At 34.2% G+C, this 18,279-nt stretch overlaps 1 protein-coding gene across 1 annotated transcript; it reads right to left on the reverse strand.

Annotated features, from left to right (window-relative positions):
- Positions 1-3,908: 3,908 nt before the first annotated feature.
- LOC105319267 (F-box only protein 10) lies at positions 3,909-16,927 on the reverse strand. The gene is made up of 16 exons (XM_066084488.1): positions 16,585-16,927; positions 14,214-14,667; positions 12,982-14,050; positions 12,215-12,582; positions 12,014-12,095; positions 11,848-11,915; positions 11,549-11,685; positions 11,111-11,181; positions 10,579-10,731; positions 9,874-9,980; positions 9,522-9,684; positions 6,936-7,105; positions 6,453-6,590; positions 6,093-6,277; positions 4,454-5,091; positions 3,909-4,385 (listed from the first exon to the last, which is right to left on the reverse strand). The coding sequence occupies exons 1-15, from the start codon at positions 16,761-16,763 to the stop codon at positions 4,905-4,907; spliced, it is 3,531 nt and encodes a 1,176-aa protein (XP_065940560.1). The 5' UTR covers positions 16,764-16,927; the 3' UTR covers positions 3,909-4,385; positions 4,454-4,904.
- Positions 16,928-18,279: the final 1,352 nt, after the last annotated feature.

The raw sequence follows: 18,279 nt of genomic DNA on the forward strand, positions 1-18,279 counted from the left end.
TTAATGTATACAAAATTATTAAATCATATCACATTTATATTTATGCTTTTTTTTGTTATACATATAATATCAGACCATTTTATATCTAAATATTATAAACTTCAAATATCAATAAATATGTTAACCATGCATGTGATATCAAATTTAAGACACTTTAAATTTCAATAATACAAGTATTTAAAAAAACTTTTTAATAAATTATATCCGTGTATTTGCTCTGTTTTGTTATGTTAACGCAAGCTACATAGAATCGAGAACTAGGGAAATTCAGTGATTTATTAACGAAAATTATCTAATTTCGTAAAAACATCTACACCTGGCACGCAACTAATTTACTACTTTTTCAAGTGCGATTCCCATAGTATACGTCGTATATTATACTAAGATGTAAAATCATCGCACAATTGACGTATCATGGTTCTCATAGACGCTATATAATAGCTCCCATCAAAATTAATGAATTAAAAAAAACCATATTATTATAGCACTGATATAGTACTTTGATAAGTAGAATTTACAACAGTATATATACATATCAACCGTACGTATATTTGTTATGAAGTACGTACGATATATTTCATTTGGAGCTTGACAGCTTTTAAACAGAGTTTTAATTTATTATAAATGAGGAAACATTATAATCATGTCCTATTTGTGAGAACTTTTCTTAAATTGTAGACCTGTATCCATTTGATATATGAATCAATGTATATAATAACAGGTACATTATAGCTGCATTAACAATGATTAAAATAACTGCAATTAGGTTAAAGCTAATTTTGTTCATCTCCCTGCAGTATATTATACATGCTTAAAGAGTTCTTAAAATATAAGCTGACCTAGTTGTCAGCAACACAGTGACCCCCATCCCCGACAGACACTGGTCGGGTCACGCACAAGGGGTACTCCAGTGTACCTGTCACTTCTCGTTGACCCAGTACATCGGATGCGGAAAATGTGACCAAAGGCTGGTCCTGGCAATGAATAACGCACACATACAGCAGACATAGAACGTCCACAAACAACAGAATCTGGCAAAGAGCTGTCTATAAGATTATTATTCCACAGTAGAGAGTCATTCTTCTTCCATGAACAGGTAAGTTTCAATATTGTTGTTTTACCTCCCAGGTGATATAATATGTACATTTTACGTCAAAATCACGAATACTTATTTAACGTGTAAATATCATCACTTAAAAAAATGGATTGTTTTAAATTATGAGAGGAAAAATTTAATATAACATAACTTTACAATAAATATTTATTTACGAACTACCATTAAACTCATAAGTGAAGATTTTTTTTCGCTAATATATACGCGAAAGTTGGAACGCGAATAGACAAAGACTTTCATATTTTAAAATTAAATAAAAACGTATTCGATCGGGGGTTTTTTGGCCTCTCGTTTGAAAAAAAAATGCCGAATACAAGTTGTACAAACAGTATAAAAACCTTTTAAAATTGTACAAATGATTTTAGAAATCGTACAAACTATTATTTTAAATTGTATCAAAGAATCTACATTGTGATGCTATGATATAACAAGTGCGCTTTGATGCGCGAAACCGGAAAATTTTTCCAGGGGGTCGGGGGGGGGGGGGGGGGCTACATGCACTAACCATCAGGAATCTTGACAAGCAAAAAAAAAAAAGCCTAATTCCCAAAATCATGAAATTCCTAATCCGTAGGCGGGAGGGGGGGATCTTAGTATACATTGTACCCATATAACTAAAAAAATAAATAAAAAAAATTCATACCTACGAAAAAAAATAAAATTCCCTAAATCATGAAATTCTAAATCATGAAATTCCTAATCGGGGGGTTGGGGGGGGGGGGGGGTTGGGGGGTTCGGTTCTCGAGGCATATTTGCGATAATTTTACTATGTAAATTTAAATGAATTGCACTTTCCTGGGGGGGGGGGGCACCCCTCTAGATTCGCGCATGGTTTTTTACTTGCAACAGTTTCGCGTTTATTATGTTTGCGAAGCCATATACATGTACCAAAAACTGAAATTTATGGCTCAAGTCTCGGAAGAAGTTGGGTGTGAGGCAATTATAAAGAATTTACTAAGATTTCAAATCTTTTAGATATTTTCTTTTAGAAAAAATGCATGATTATGATGTCCATAGAGCTTTTTAATGTATTGTGAAAATTCTGTGTAGATGGAGAGTTTTATTATAGTGTTGAGCCTCTGTGACAAAACATGTACACTAGTGTTTATAAAATCTTCTTTTCTGGTGGATCAGAAAAGCCAAATGTTCAGTTATGATGTCCTAGCTGCAAATATGTAACCTTTGACCCCTCCCCTTTTTTTAGGGGGGGGGGGATTAAAAAATAATTCGGAAGGGCTACATTATTGCAGTATGATGACTATGACAGCCATCTTCCTAAGTTTTGAGAATCCCAGCCCCTGTTTTTATACTTTTACAAGTAGACCCTGGGATGGACCAATATGGACATAAACAATTGAAATACCATAAATCTTTGGGAAAAGTCCTGTCATTACTTTCATGGTAGTGGAAATCAAACTGAATGCATGATTATGATATCAAAGAAGTCTGTTTCTTTAATTATTTTCAATTATATCCATTTCCCTATTCATACCCCAGAACCAGTCTCGAGCTTTAAATTCATCTTTCCCTCAAATGTAATTGAATTCATATTAAGAATAGTCATATACAGCATTAAGTTATGCACAAAACTCTGGGAAAAAATACATAATAACAATGTCATTCATATCATTATTATCCATATTTAATATCTGTGAATAACACAACATTATATAATAATGATAAATATCAACAAAAGAACATTACGGTAACATGATATGTATTTTGTGTATACATAAATAAAGAATAGTTTAATGCATTTCATAAGAAATAAAATAACCTCTTTGTAAATTAATACTTTTGAACAACTGTGAAACCAACGTCTGTACAAAGAAGGTAATCAGGATAACATTCTGTAAATGCTTTTAAATTTGTTCTTTAAAATAGTTTGGCACAATACAAAAAGGGAAAAAAAATTACAGCCATAGCCATATACCAAGAAAATTTGGTTAAATTATAACATATCATGAAAGAAGGTAAAGTAAGAGCTTGTGAGAGCTCTGAATGACTGGGACTTTTGTGTATTGTAAATATATATAAAAATAAAACACAACAGAATCACAGATTGGAGACATGATGTCCACAAAAGCTAAGTTATATCCCTGTAAATATATTATACTAAAGTCATGTAAGTGGAATATGTATACAGGCATTTTTAACAGCAATCAAATCTACACCGTCAAATGTATACATATATATATAAATGGATTATATTGCAAAACTATTTTAGCAGTAAATTGTTTTGGATAAGGGTAAATAATAGCAAAGTTTTCATTAAAGTAACCCTTAGCCAAATAAATAACAATATATATAAAAAACTTATAATATATTATAATATCTACTCTAAAATACAACTATCATGTAATAGCCGACAGGTTGACAAATGCCTCCTTTTGCATGGCCTTTTTATTCAGATCTATGTAAAGTAATATGAATCCTAGCAGCTTTCTGATGGTTAATTCCTCTATGTTCCTTACTGCATCGTACATACTTAAAATCAGTGAGAGAGTATGACGTATACCATAAATTATATTACTGTAAACCAACTTTAATTTGCGACGACTTTATTTTGTAATTAACCGGTTCGCAGCAACTAATTTTCCCAATAAAGATGTAATATTTGGAAATTAATATGCCAGAGACATTTAAAAACTGATTCGCAACAAGAAAAATCCAAAACAACATCCCTCTCGCAAAATTTTCTCGCAAATAAAATTTGGTTTACAGTACAAGACGCCATAGTTGTCTCTGGGCAATCAGAATTACGGTACAGGTAAGATTAAGTCATAGTGACATGTGACTTTCTAATTTAATCAATTTAATCACAAATGGAATATAAGGCTAAAAAAATCTATTTTTGTAAAAGAACTCTTTTATGATGAAGGAATTGTTACCAAATCTATCTTACAATAAAAGATGAATGTAGAGATTCCTCATCTTGAATTGTTGTTCAACATCGAGAATAAATGTGCATGAAAATTACAAGTGAATGGACATTTATGAACACATATTTTCCATGATATGACAAATAGTTGAAGACATTGTAAATGTTTCACTAAAAAATATATGTAATGATAAAAACAATTGACATTGAATGTATCACTAAGTGGACATCATTGAAATCATATTAAGTGATAATGGCCGTGCAGCTGTGCAGTATATGAACCAAAGGCAAGTTAATAATGGAAGATTCCTTCAGATCTAAATGCCTTCATACTGCTTGTTCCAATTCAGTAGTAAACACAGCTACTGAACATGTATTACAAAATGATACCTAGCTGCTTAAAATAAATAGTAAACCAAGCTGCTTAACATGTATGTACATGTATTACAAAACGATACCTGTTATGAAATACCATTACCGGGGTAATTTGATGCTTGATTTATAATTGGTTCTGAGAAAAATATTTAAAATTGGCACACATTATCAATGAAGTTTTTTGGTAAATCGATATAACATCCATTACAATTAATAGTTTTTGCTACTTTTAAGTAATTTTAATGGTAGAACTCTTAATAACATTATAAGCATACACACATGTGATAATTCTTAAAAATCAGTGACAATGATAATAATGTAACAAATATCATGATATGAGGATTTATCAAGTAACAACCATGGATCCTAGCTCAATATCAGAATATGATAGCAAGGACAGCTCTTTAACATCTTATAAATGTGAATGTTCATACCCCTGATCGAATTGCTTACATTATTGAACAAATATCTCTAAAATCTAAGTACCCACTTCAAGTGATACATCAGAATGCATGGTATGATGGATGATCAAGTTTACAGTATGATACAGAGTTTGCTCCCTTCGTCACAGTTGTGGACAGAGGGCACTGTGACTCTTGTTATGGAGGTCACTTGATTGGCAGGCAAGGTAGGAACAGTGGGCGGGGCTTCAATATGAGGCCTGGCAGGAGGGTCTTTCAACATCCATAAGTCCTTACTTACTTTTCCTCCATTTTCATTACTGTTAAAATATTGCATACATTAAAAGTACATGTACAGCTATAGTGCACATGCATGTAAAGCTATGAAACTCCCTAATTACTAGTAACTGTTTCAGTGAAAATTGGCTCGAGTAATAGATTGTCATACATGTTAACCTCCAGTGATGAAAAATAGGTAGATTTTGAACCGAAAAGCGGTAGCTTCGCGCGCGGCCTTTTTAGCGTATATTTTCAAAGCACAGATTTTTAGCTACAACATATGAAGTGAGGGTTTCTGATTAGATATTAACGATTTCAACTAAAATATAAAAATACTTTTGAGTTTAATAATATCAACACAAACAATGAAAATGTTTGGATTGCATTTACCATTATATTGATTACCGGTAAGCTATTCTTTTTTTTAGGAAAAATATTTGAGTGCATAGACTTTAACAATTCCCTTTGTTCAGAAAATAGCTTAAGTTTCCAAAATCTAACATATAAGAGAAGCAAGAACTATTAGGAAATCGTATATTCTTTTTCAGTATCAAAACGATGTTTACTTGCTTATTACAAATCATGCAGCATTAAACTGCGAGTCAAGTTTACTGTTATGGCCAGCTTAAAAGATATATTCAGGCATCGTTAAAGCCACGTGTGGAATTGCAAAGCTTCTTTTTCTTTTGCGAGGATAATATCGACATGTCTTGTAACTAATGTAATCACGGGAAGTGGCTTCTTTCATTGTTCAATGTAAAACACGTGCTTGAAAACTTGTCATTCAAGCGACTTAATAAAGCGTTTGTGTGCCTCCGATTCAAAGTCACGCGCTAATTTCAAACCCGACGAGATTTTTTTTACCACAATGGCTTCCAAAATGGCTATCTATCAAAACAAGGAACGTATTTTGAAGAAAAGCGGTAGATTTTTAAATAAAATCGGTAGGCGGGAGACAGAGCTAAAAAGCGGTAGACTTCCGCGAAAATCGGTAGAGTTAACATGTATGAGATTGTACATGTTGAAATTAACAAGTTTTTACCTAGATTTAGACAAAGAGTCAATATGGATGATTTTGTTGTCATCCATTTGGCATTTTGAGTCAGTGGTTTTAAGAATTGGGTCGGCATTGACACTGTAGACTTGGTTGCTGTTGATGGCTCCCTCATGGACAGAGATCACTGTGATGGTCCTCTCAGATGGGGACTGCAGCCGATTCTGTCTCACCTGGAAATCAACACCAACGACAGTTAAAAAACTTTTGTAGTGGAAGAGAATAAAAATATATATCTTTAACAACAATGACATGTAATTTCTCCAACAGCACTTGGAATATCTATTAAATCTGTGAAAGTTCATGTCGGTGATTAACAATAATTTTGGAGTTTCTCTGGTGACTTACCATAACTTGTGGGTTCCTCTCTAGCTGCAGGGCACTTCTCTGATTGCCCACTATGTCATTCTCTTCCACTGTGACCTGGTTCTTTACAAACAACCCATGATCCCTGTTGTCAAAGATTCCATTACCCTCCACAATCACCTAGAGATCCAAGAAAAATATTATTTAATTTAGTTATTGTCAAGAAAAAGATCAAAGGAAGACATATCAACATTTGTACATGTATACTTGGCATCAATTAAAAAGTTTAGCAATTTCAAAGCATTTAACAGGATTCTTTATTACCAGTTTTCTTGGAAATTATGTGCATGTGTATGACCTACACACAAGCAATTATCAAATTAAAATTATCTTCATAATAAGACGGTTTTCATTAATTTCAAAGTATGCATTATTATAAAATCTTAAATATAACAAACCTCAACAATTTCGTGACTGATTTGTGACTGATTTTTAAATATCTGTTGAAAATTTTCCCAGAATTACCTCCCCTACTTCGGATGTAATCAGTCCATTTCCTGCATTACATGTAACACTGTTGTCCTTTACCAGTACAGGAAACTCCTGGTCAATATGGATGCCATCACCACGGTTACCATGGACAGCATTACATTTGACTTCCACTTCATCACCAAACATTAGAAATATTCCTCTGCCTAAAAACATATGCCAAGAGTAATCTCAGATTAAGGATATCTTTGATATATGCAAATACATGTTCACAAAATCAATAGAGGGAAATGACCAGATGTACAGTGATCATTCTCTTTCAAGCATTCACAAATTCTTCAGTACCGGTATTCTAAAGCCTTCTGAACTGATTCTGGTCAAGTTACTACCGTAGTTATTCACTGTTATACAGTGACTTGCTAGTAACAGTTGATGATATATTACCATCATTTTGGTATTCACTACATGTATTTACAGTGTTGATGCGGTGTATTACTATTGTTGTGGTATTTACAATATGTATTTACAGTGTTGATGTGGTGTATTACTATTGTTGTGGTATTTACAATATGTATTTACAGTGTTGATGTGGTGTATTACTATTGTTGTGGTATTTACAATATGTATTTACAGTGTTGATGTGGTGTATTACTATTGTTGTGGTATTTACAATATGTATTTACAGTGTTGATGTGGTGTATTACCATTGTTGTGGAATTTACAATATGTATTTACAGTGTTGATGTGGTGTATTACCATTGTTGTGGAATTTACGATATGTATTTACAGTGTTGATTTGGTGTATTACTATTGTTGTGGTATTTACAATATGTATTTACAGTGTTGATGTGGTGTATTACTATTGTTGTGGTATTTACTACATGTATTTACAGTGTTGATGTGGTGTATTACTATTGTTGTGGTATTTACAATATGTATTTACAGTGTTGATGTGGTGTATTACCATATTTGTGGTATTTACTACATGTATTTACAGTGTTGATGTGGTGTATTACCATTGTTGTGGAATTTACGATATCTCTATTTACTGTGTTGATGTGGTGTATTACTATTGTTGTGGTCTTTACTACATGTATTTACAGTGTTGATGTGGTGTATTACTATTGTTGTGGTATTTACTACATGTATTTACAGTGTTGATGTGGTGTATTACTATTGTTGTGGTCTTTACTACATGTATTTACAGTGTTGATGTGGTGTATTACTATTGTTGTGGTCTTTACTACATGTATTTACAGTGTTGATGTGGTGTATTACTATTGTTGTGGTATATACAATATGTATTTACAATGTTGATGTGGTGTATTACTATTGTTGTGGTATTTACTACATGTATTTACAGTGTTGATGTGGTGTATTACTATTGTTGTGGTCTTTACTACATGTATTTACAGTGTTGATGTGGTGTATTACTATTGTTGTGGTATTTACAATATGTATTTACAGTGTTGATGTGGTGTATTACTATTGTTGTGGTATTTACTACATGTATTTACAGTGTTGATGTGGTGTATTACTATTGTTGTGGTATTTACTACATGTATTTACAGTGTTGATGTGGTGTATTACTATTGTTGTGGTCTTTACAATATGTATTTACAGTGTTGATGTGGTGTATTACTATTGTTGTGGTATTTACTACATGTATTTACAGTGTTGATGTGGTGTATTACTATTGTTGTGGTCTTTACTACATGTATTTACAGTGTTGATGTGGTGTATTACTATTGTTGTGGTATTTACAATATGTATTTACAGTATTGATGTGGTGTATTACCATATTTGTGGTATTTACTACATGTATTTACAGTGTTGATGTGGTGTATTACCATTGTTGTGGTATTTTCTACATGTATTTACAGTATTGATGTGGCATATTACCATTGTTGTGGTATTTACAATATGTATTTACAGTGTTGATGTGGTGTATTACTATTGTTGTGGTATTTACTACATGTATTTACAGTGTTGATGTGGTGTATTACTATTGTTGTGGTATTTACTACATGTATTTACAGTGTTGATGTGGTGTATTACTATTGTTGTGGTCTTTACAATATGTATTTACAGTGTTGATGTGGTGTATTACTATTGTTGTGGTATTTACTACATGTATTTACAGTGTTGATGTGGTGTATTACTATTGTTGTGGTCTTTACTACATGTATTTACAGTGTTGATGTGGTGTATTACTATTGTTGTGGTATTTACAATATGTATTTACAGTATTGATGTGGTGTATTACCATATTTGTGGTATTTACTACATGTATTTACAGTGTTGATGTGGTGTATTACCATTGTTGTGGTATTTTCTACATGTATTTACAGTATTGATGTGGCATATTACCATTGTTGTGGTATTTACTACATGTATTTACAGTGTTGATGTGGTGTATTACCATTGTTGTGGTATTTACGATATCTCTATTTACTGTGTTGATGTGGTGTATTACCATTGTTGTGGTATCTACTATATCCCTATTTACAGTGTTGATGTGGTGTATTACCATTGTTGTGGTGTATTACCATTGTTGTGGTATCTACTATATCTCTATTTACAGTGTTGATGTGGTGTATTACCATTGTTGTGGTGTATTACCATTGTTGTGGTATATACTGTTATACTCCACGGTGGCCTTGCTACAAGAGCGTCTGTGATGGGGCTGATCCTCGTTAATAAACTGCCAGAACTCTGCGCTCTTCTGACTGTGTACGTCACTGCGATCCATGGATGACAAAGGGTCCGCTTCATGGGCCTCATCCTGTGAACATAAAATGTTGTCCAAATCCAGTTACAAAATTGAAAAAAAACATTTGTTATACTTCATAATCCTTAGAAACATTCAGAATGACAACATGATTCAAACTTCTAGTAGTTACGTTTTCAGTATAGACGCTGGAACATATGATCAAGACACTTTTTAAAAAATCAAACTTGAGATGAATGGTACCGTTTTGTTAACAAATGTAATGCCGGTGTCCAAGTTGTTGTTGATCTGGTTGCCATGGATAAGTGGCTGTGAGGCTGCCGTGATCCACACTCCACATCCAGCATTCCCTAAAAAGGAAGTCACATTTTGCTTCTTAGTATGATATTGATTTTAGCTACATGTTAGTCTCACTATTATAACAAGAGATGTTTGTGAAACATTTATGCCCCCCTCCTTTGGAAACATCCACAAAGAAAATGAACGTAAACTGCAAATAACTGGTATTTTTCTAAGTTCAAGGGCCACAACTCTGTCGAAAATTGCTCTATCATACCCAAAATCAAACTTGACCTAGATATTATTTAGATAAATCTGTATATCAAATTTCATATCCATATGTTCATCCTCTGCGAAGAAAATGAGCGGACACTGCAAATAACTGGAATTTTTCTACATCCACGGGCTATAACTCTGTCGAAAATTGCTCGATTGTAACCAATATCGAACTTGACCTTGATATTATCATGATAAACCTATATACCTAATTTCATTTCAATATGTTCATTATCTGTGAAGAAAATGAACGGAAACTGTTGGTGGACCGACCGACAGACCGACCGACAGACAGCAGCAAAGCAATATGCCCTCCCTTCTTCGAAGGGGGGCATAATAATACCATTTTTGAGGAAAATTCCTCAAGTCCACATCAAATACATGTAGACCAACCTGTGATGATGTTGTTTTCTATGCTGCCCCGCCCCTTTTCTCCGATCACGATTCCATCGGACATTCCGTTACAGATGATGTTCTGTGTGACCACTGGGTCACCACCATGACGAATATCTACTCCACCCCACTGATTCTCTCGAATTATGTTATCTATCAAAATATTAAAACCGTGTAAAAAAATAAATGGGTATACTGTAGATTCCTATCTAAAAGCTTGAAATTAATATTCTTGTAATATTACAGAAGCGCATCTCACGAATTTTAAAATCTCGCATTTATTTTTTTGACATATATATGTAAACAACATGATACTATGATAAAAATTTGGCATTTGCGATTTTATGGAAAACAGATAAATTGCGAAATTAACAACACTTTAAAAATAAGGAATCTACAGTAACTTTAATAGTACTTGTACTGTTTTCAAGCTACATGAACAACTATGATACCAATTTTTAGTAATAAAGAGACATTCCTACATGGTCTCAATAAAATTTTGTTTGTCCCAATGTATTTAATAAGCACTTACCACAGACATATCCCTTGCCACCTTCATTCACTGCAATACCTGCAGCCTTCCCACTGAAAATCTGATTCTTGCTGCAATTAACAAAGCATGTGTATCAGTAACAAATGCCTACTGTCTGAGTACAATTTACTTATAACACCATGAAATCTATATTTTTATGAATACTATAGCCATTGGCTAAATGTGTATAATAATACATGTACAATTATGACACACTAAATGATTTTATAACATCTATCAGTGCATGTATAAATGCATATTTATGTACTCTAGCTGGTATCATGTTGATTTATGATGACTTCCATCACTTAATAAGACGCAAAACTACTGGTATATTGATGGAAACTCTTTAATCTTTTTATCAGTGGCTTAATTACTGGTATTTGGGTATTCCCTGCTTTTAGATGCATCAGTAGTTTATATGAATTCCTTAGGTACCTGACAGTGGGGTTTCCTCTGTACAGTATATAGAGCCCCGCCTCCTTGTTCTGGTAAATCTCATTGTTCCGGATCTGACCCCGCCCACTCCCCAAGACAACAACACCAGATCTCTTCCCATGGTGAATACGGTTACTCTGGAAATATTTTATATAAGCAATATTTAAGTTTCTTTTAATTTAATATTAGTTGCTGTAGGCTTGATTAAATATATGTAATGTTTTTATGTACTGTATAATAATTTAGGTTTATGATCAACAATATCATGTACATTTGTATTATGGCAACAGAAAACTTACTATGACAAGAGGGTCAGCATTTTTCCGAATATCAATGCCAGCTTCACAATTGGAGTGAATATCATTTCCTAAAATGAATATTTAAGAGAATTGGTTTGAGTTTAAATCTTTCATTAAATTTTGATAAGGAAGCATTCACATAATTTACATAAATAGGGTCACCTACCTGCAACCAATCCGGAGGCAGCAAGCCTCATAAACACACCAGAGGTTCGACAATGGTGAATCTCATTCTTCAAAATGATAACCTACAGGGATGAAATTCAAGTTTATAAATTTAGCAGCATTTCAATCCAAATCTTAATTGTTTTGTACCATGATATATTTGAATAAAAATGTAATCTTCATCAACAAAACAATCACTTACCCTTGCATTTTGAATGCACCTGATTCCATAGCCCACACTGTTGATATCACAGTGTGAGATGATGGCATGCGCCTGTAGACTGACCATCACCCCGCCCTTACACAGACTCATCCGACAGCGGTGGATCAGACAACCTCTGACCTCATCCGTCACCTTGTTAACCGCAGCATCTGCGGTGATTCGGATGTTCTCTGACTGGTTCTGGCTGCAGATGGATATGACATCTGCCCCGATACTTGCGGAGGATATCGAGCGTGGTTGCTGGTGTTGAGGGCATGTCAACATGATTACAGACTCCTCCTCATCGCTGAAGTCCAAGTCTGTGTCCGAGAGGATCAGTCCTCCCTCCTCACTGCTACTGCTGGATCCTATGTATTTAAATAAACAGACTCAAAACATGCACCATATTTACTTGTATATACTGTATATGTAGCATTTAAAATTCACTGATCTTATTTATTTGTGTAAAGTAAATTTGCAATGTAAGAAACAGATATATTATTGTCTTTTAAAATAACAAGAATATATACCACATATCCGGTAATTTTTGCAATGATCTAATTTTCGCTTTTATTACGACGTCTTTTAAATCACAAATTATTGAATATGCAGAAATTATATTCTGTATCATTTTCTATGAAAAACCTTTTAAATCTCAAAAAATGACTGAAGCAAATTAAAAATGCTACACAATTTCCCAATTTTTGCAAATTTTGTGACACGCGAAAAAACCTGGATATATGGTAATACACTATAAAACTCAATACCTCTGGAGTCAAGAGATCCAGAGTGATAACTTCCAATACTGTCATTGCTGTCATCAAATATGTCACTTCCACTGGCTGTGGACACTGGACTGTGTGACCTTGAATTGCTGAAGGCCCTGCTTGGTGACCTTGACCTGATAACAATTCTGTCATGAGGGTGAGGATCTCCATCCTGTTCTTGCACAATGCCACTGTTTCCTGCTCCCCCCATTGCACCTGTTTCACTACTCTGGTTTACATTTTCAGCAGTCTCCTGATTGGTTTTCACTTGATCTGGAACTGAGAGTTTATCTTCTTCCAACAGCATACCTGAACACAGCGAGGTTTTGTCATTGTCCTCAATGTCTACCCTGATACTACCTCCTCCAACAGTGGAGCCATGGCTGACCTCCGAGGCAGTAAAGCTCCCATAATGACTGCTCCCTGCTACAGTTAGAGTGTTTTTACCTCCATAGCATGAAGGGTCACTTTGAGACAGGAATTCACAAGTCCTGGACCCCCCTGTGAGCTCGCCTGTGTGGGAGGAGAAACAGGAAGTCCGACCCTGTAGCTGGTCCAGGCTAAAGGTCTGTCTCCCACTAGATTTCCCGTGCACCTTGTTGGCACTCCTAGTTTGAAGGGAGGTATCCGTAAACTCGCTCTGCATAAAGGAAGAACTACAGTAGCTTTGTCTACGATTTGGATCATGAGAATACTCTGTTTTGGTATCACTAGATTTTTCCAGAAGCCATTTCTGTGTAACAGCAGTGGATGTGGAGAATGCGGACGGTGGAGCCATTTCATATCCTTTCTGGGGAGGTCTATTTAAGTGACTTACAGCAGCTATTTTCTCCATCATGTAGTTAAATGTCCAGTTCCTGTCTTCACGAGGAAACCCCTCCACAGTTATAGCTGCAGAGTCTGTTTTTGAAAACTCACAATTTTCTATGATGCTGGAGTTCAAATGTTGCAGTATCACTGTGGCATGGCGAAATGTACAGAATTTTATGTGACATGAACCAGGATTTTGGACATAAACCATTCCATCCTCAAAGATACAGTTATCAACTTGTAAATACCCAAGTCTGACCTGTAATTATAATTTTTACCAATGTCATTGTAAAGCTGTTCCACATGATTAAAGTAAAAATTGATTAACATTTTAAACATAGGTTTTCCTTAAAGACATATCTGTATACATATTATTTTCATACTTTTTTAGAAATGAAAACTTTCTAATCTGAGCTGATTACCTTCAGAATAAAGTTTGTGAACCATGGAGCTCTGAATACCAGGTTACTGACTCTGCCTGTCAAGGCGATCTGCTCCACACACACCACTAAGATAATGCTGCCAAGCTCCCCAACACCAATAATCTCAAATGGAATTTTGGAGGACATTTCAAACTGCTCATCATAAATACCTGGGTAGATCTCAATTCTGTCATAGTCATTAGCCACTGCCAGCGCACTCTTAAGGGAAGTATGCTCCATACTCCTTCCAACTCGAATCACTTTTCTTTCTTTTTTTCGTTTTAAGACAAAGAGACAAGTAGCTGGATCGGGCTCGCGTAGGTTTCGGCCCCAGAACCTTACAGAGAGATATTGCTCTTTGAATGCTAGTCTCCATGAGGCAGGCTCTGAATCAGTGTTTATTGGCCAAACTGGATGCTTCCAGTCTGAGCATTGCAGATACAGCTCCCTCCATCTGATTAAAGTAATAAAAGTTTGGATAAAATTTAATAATATATGTGATATGCTTGTTTGGATCCATTCAGAATTCTAGTTTTTAATTTGCTAAAACATATTCTGAAAATCCTCCTTATTTTTAAGTCTTTCAAGTGCTGAATTCTTGAGCATTTTAAAAACAAAATTGGCTTTGAAGAATGTTTCCACCTATAACCTTATAAATCTTAGGAGTAGAAGACTAAATTGAAAGATTTATTCTTTAAGTTCTATAACTAAGAAAATCACTGGTGATTTATTTGATGTGTCTCATATGAATTCCAAGCAGTATATATTGACAATGTGAAGAGCACTTACAGAAACTTCACTCACAAAATTACATGTTGATATTACAAGAGGTGATATTTATGTTAGATCTCTATGATATTATTTTTGTATTTCAAACTCAAATATTTTTCATGTGAATTTCATGTGAAAAAAAATAGATGAATTCATTTTTAATTGCATGAATCTCACATGAAAATTTCACATGAAATTCAAGAAAATGTTCATATTACAACATGTGAAGCCTTCATAGCATTTAAATTCTAGTTCATATATCATGGAAATTTCATGTGAGGCATAACTGGCTCACTGGGTAATTTACAGGATGGGAGAAATAATGATGAACCAGACCAAAATTTAAACCTTGGTCTCCTGAATCCCTGGTCAGGTGCTCTATCCACTAAGCTACATGTATTTGGTGCCAGCATTCAAAATAGTCCGACTATCACATTCCTTCCCCCGTAAATCGGTACATAGAATTACCGAAATACCCGGGATTTACCGAAATACCCGGTGAAAACACCGAAATACACTTCAAAAACACCAAAATGCCCATTATTACGCCAAAAAGAGTTTAGGATGTTTAGGATTGTATATAGATAGTTATTGTATATAAAGTTAATTTTTTGAATAAATCATCCGATTTTCATGGTTATTGATTAGAATGCAATTCTTCCAAGAAAGATAACTCTTTCATTAAATTTAGTTTTTAACGTGTTAATAAAAACCCAATGTAACTAAATCTCTTTATTGATTTATTTCTTGTAAATAACAATGATTAAATTTATTTTAAATAATTCATTTCAACTGGACATAAATGTTTTCATCTCATTATAAGTTAACAGGTTATTGCCCTATGACCAATTATCTGCTCACAATTATTTTCATGCTTTCGCTAAACATAGATTAAATACATTTTGAAAAAATATAAAACAATTTGATGCTCCTAATTAAAGATCTAACATTTTATGCTTTAATCTTAATCAATTCTGGGAATAAAAATTCACACCTCTATTTGAGTGAAAAGCAATTTATGCAAGAGTTATCTTTCTTAACCCAATGTCTACACATGTTAAAAACCGTTATTTATGTCAAAATACTTACATTATCAACATGAATATTGGGGAAATACATTTTAACACTTAGATTCAAACTATGATGTTAAAAATCTGTGTTCAAATGAGGCATTTTGGTGTTTTTGAAGGGTATTTCAGTGTTTTCACCGGGCATTTCGGTAAAACCTGGGTATTTCGGTAAATCTAGTTACCCCCCGTAAATGATAACTTTGCCCTCAGTGATCATATTGGGCATTTCCCCCATGCAGGAGTTAAACTGACAGTTACAACAGTATACCAATTTAAAGGAGCTGGGAGAAATGATGGAGCACATTGCAATTTGACACCCCCCCCCCCTACTCTTGTCTGGTGCTTTACTAATTGATCTACATGTATCTTGCACCGGTAGTCAACCGGTCTGATTGTCTTCGCTGAATTGAGAAGTGGATCAACAAAAGGATTTTGACAATACATACCCACAGAACGCTGCTACAGAACAATTTCATTAATTTGTCTTTCATGCTCAATTATCATTTTACACAAGAATCAGAATGGTTTACCTTGAACTGTCCAGACTAACCACTAGATCATTCCAGGTTTTACAAGTGCATGAACATCGACAAAGGTCTTCTGCGGAGAGGTAGGACAGAATTATCCTCCATATTTCCCATGGCAAACCTGTTTTATCACCTGGGAGAACCTTGCTGCCAATATCTGGCTTCACGCTAGGAATAGACATCCTCTGTTTTCAATTGTATTATCTCTGCATTTAGATAGCATCATCCACCGGCCAAGAGATCGGTGGTAGACTGTCAAGGTGGTTTTTGTGCTGCATATTCGATTTCAGAATCAGAGGAATGTTTATAGTTTGCAAGGTGATAGAAAACTTCCGGCTGCCAATTAGGAGTCTTGGTAAAATGGGTAGGCAAACCCGGGCCGGGGCAAAATAAAAGCCGGGGCAGATCGATATTTTTCAATTTTCTTTGTTAATATTCAACCAATCTCATTGAAATTTTCAGGACATATCAACAATCAGTATAAATGTATTCGCTTTAAATATTTCTGCAAAACAATGTATATTAAGAAATTTATCGACGATTGTTGATTTTCAAGTTGGTAAAATGGGTAGGCAAACCCGGGTCGACATTTTACGGTTTTGTGGACTTATTTAAGAAAAAACTGAATATTTCACGTTTAATTCCGGTAAAACATATAAAATACTAATAAAAAATAGTCATTTATTGAACGGAAAGTAAAAATTCTTCAATTAATAACAGTTTTTAAGAAAAACCGAGTCACTAAAACCGGATCCGATCACCCGGGACAAACTTAAAAATTCCGAAATTATGAGGATGTTAGCTATCACAAATATTGTGAAATTGCCCAGCTCTAACCACAAGGACCTGGAGGTATCCTCATTAGAGCCTACTTAATTAAACTGAAAAGGTGAGTAATGTTTTGGTGTTATACATTAATTTTACTTTTAATAAATATTTGAGATGAATCAGTAGTTCTAATTGATCAAGCAGCTTACATTTTGGCCTATGTGAGATTGAAAAAATAATATTAAAGCTAGGCACAGTATCTGTGATCTTAATTTATTCTCAAATTATGTGAATTATTTTAAATATAAAATAACATTGATAAAACATAAATAAAATCCATGTGGGATAACATAGACACGCAACCATTACGGAATTATCAAGTTTGTCCCGGGTGATCGGATCCGGTTTTAGTGACCCGGTTTTTCTTAAAAACTGTTATTAATCGAAGAATAATTATTTTCCGTTCAATAAATGCCTATTTCTTATAAGTATTTCATATGTTTTACCGGAATTAAACGTGAAATGTTCAGTTTTTTCTTAAATAAGTCCACAAAACCGTAAAATGTCGACCCGGGTTTGCCTACCCATTTTACCAACTTGAAAATCAACAATCGTCGATAGATTTCTTAATATACAATGTTGTGCAGAAATATTTACAGCGATTTCAGTTATATCGATTGGGAACATATCCTGAAAATTTCAATGAGAATGGTTAATTATTAGTAAAGAAAATTGAAAAAAATCGATCTGCCCCGGCTTTTATTTTGCCCCGGCCCGGGTTTGCCTACCCATTTTACCAAGCGTTGCCAATTAGGACTGAAATGTTTCGTGCGGAATTTTCCGGAAAGAATTAGGCAGTTGTGTTATTTGGTCGTTGAATCTACTGGTGTGGATATAATTACTTATTAATTGATCATAGTATATTAAGGA

The sequence above is a fragment of the Magallana gigas genome, chromosome 5 (assembly GCF_963853765.1).
Source record: "Magallana gigas chromosome 5, xbMagGiga1.1, whole genome shotgun sequence".
NCBI classification, from domain to species: domain Eukaryota; kingdom Metazoa; phylum Mollusca; class Bivalvia; order Ostreida; family Ostreidae; genus Magallana; species Magallana gigas.

What these genes read in the sequence shown, in the direction of transcription:
- LOC105319267 (XM_066084488.1), bottom strand. Translation starts at nt 16,763, where the DNA reads ATGTCTATTCCTAGCGTGAAGCCAGATATTGGCAGCAAGGTTCTCCCA. An exon ending in CAGTATATACCACAACAATG is followed by an intron (nt 7,106 to 9,521) that starts GTAATACACCAC and finishes ATATGTTTTTAG; the next exon opens with GCAGAGGAATATTTCTAATG. An exon ending in TTACATCCGAAGTAGGGGAG is followed by an intron (nt 6,591 to 6,935) that starts GTAATTCTGGGA and finishes TTGGATCTCTAG; the next exon opens with GTGATTGTGGAGGGTAATGG.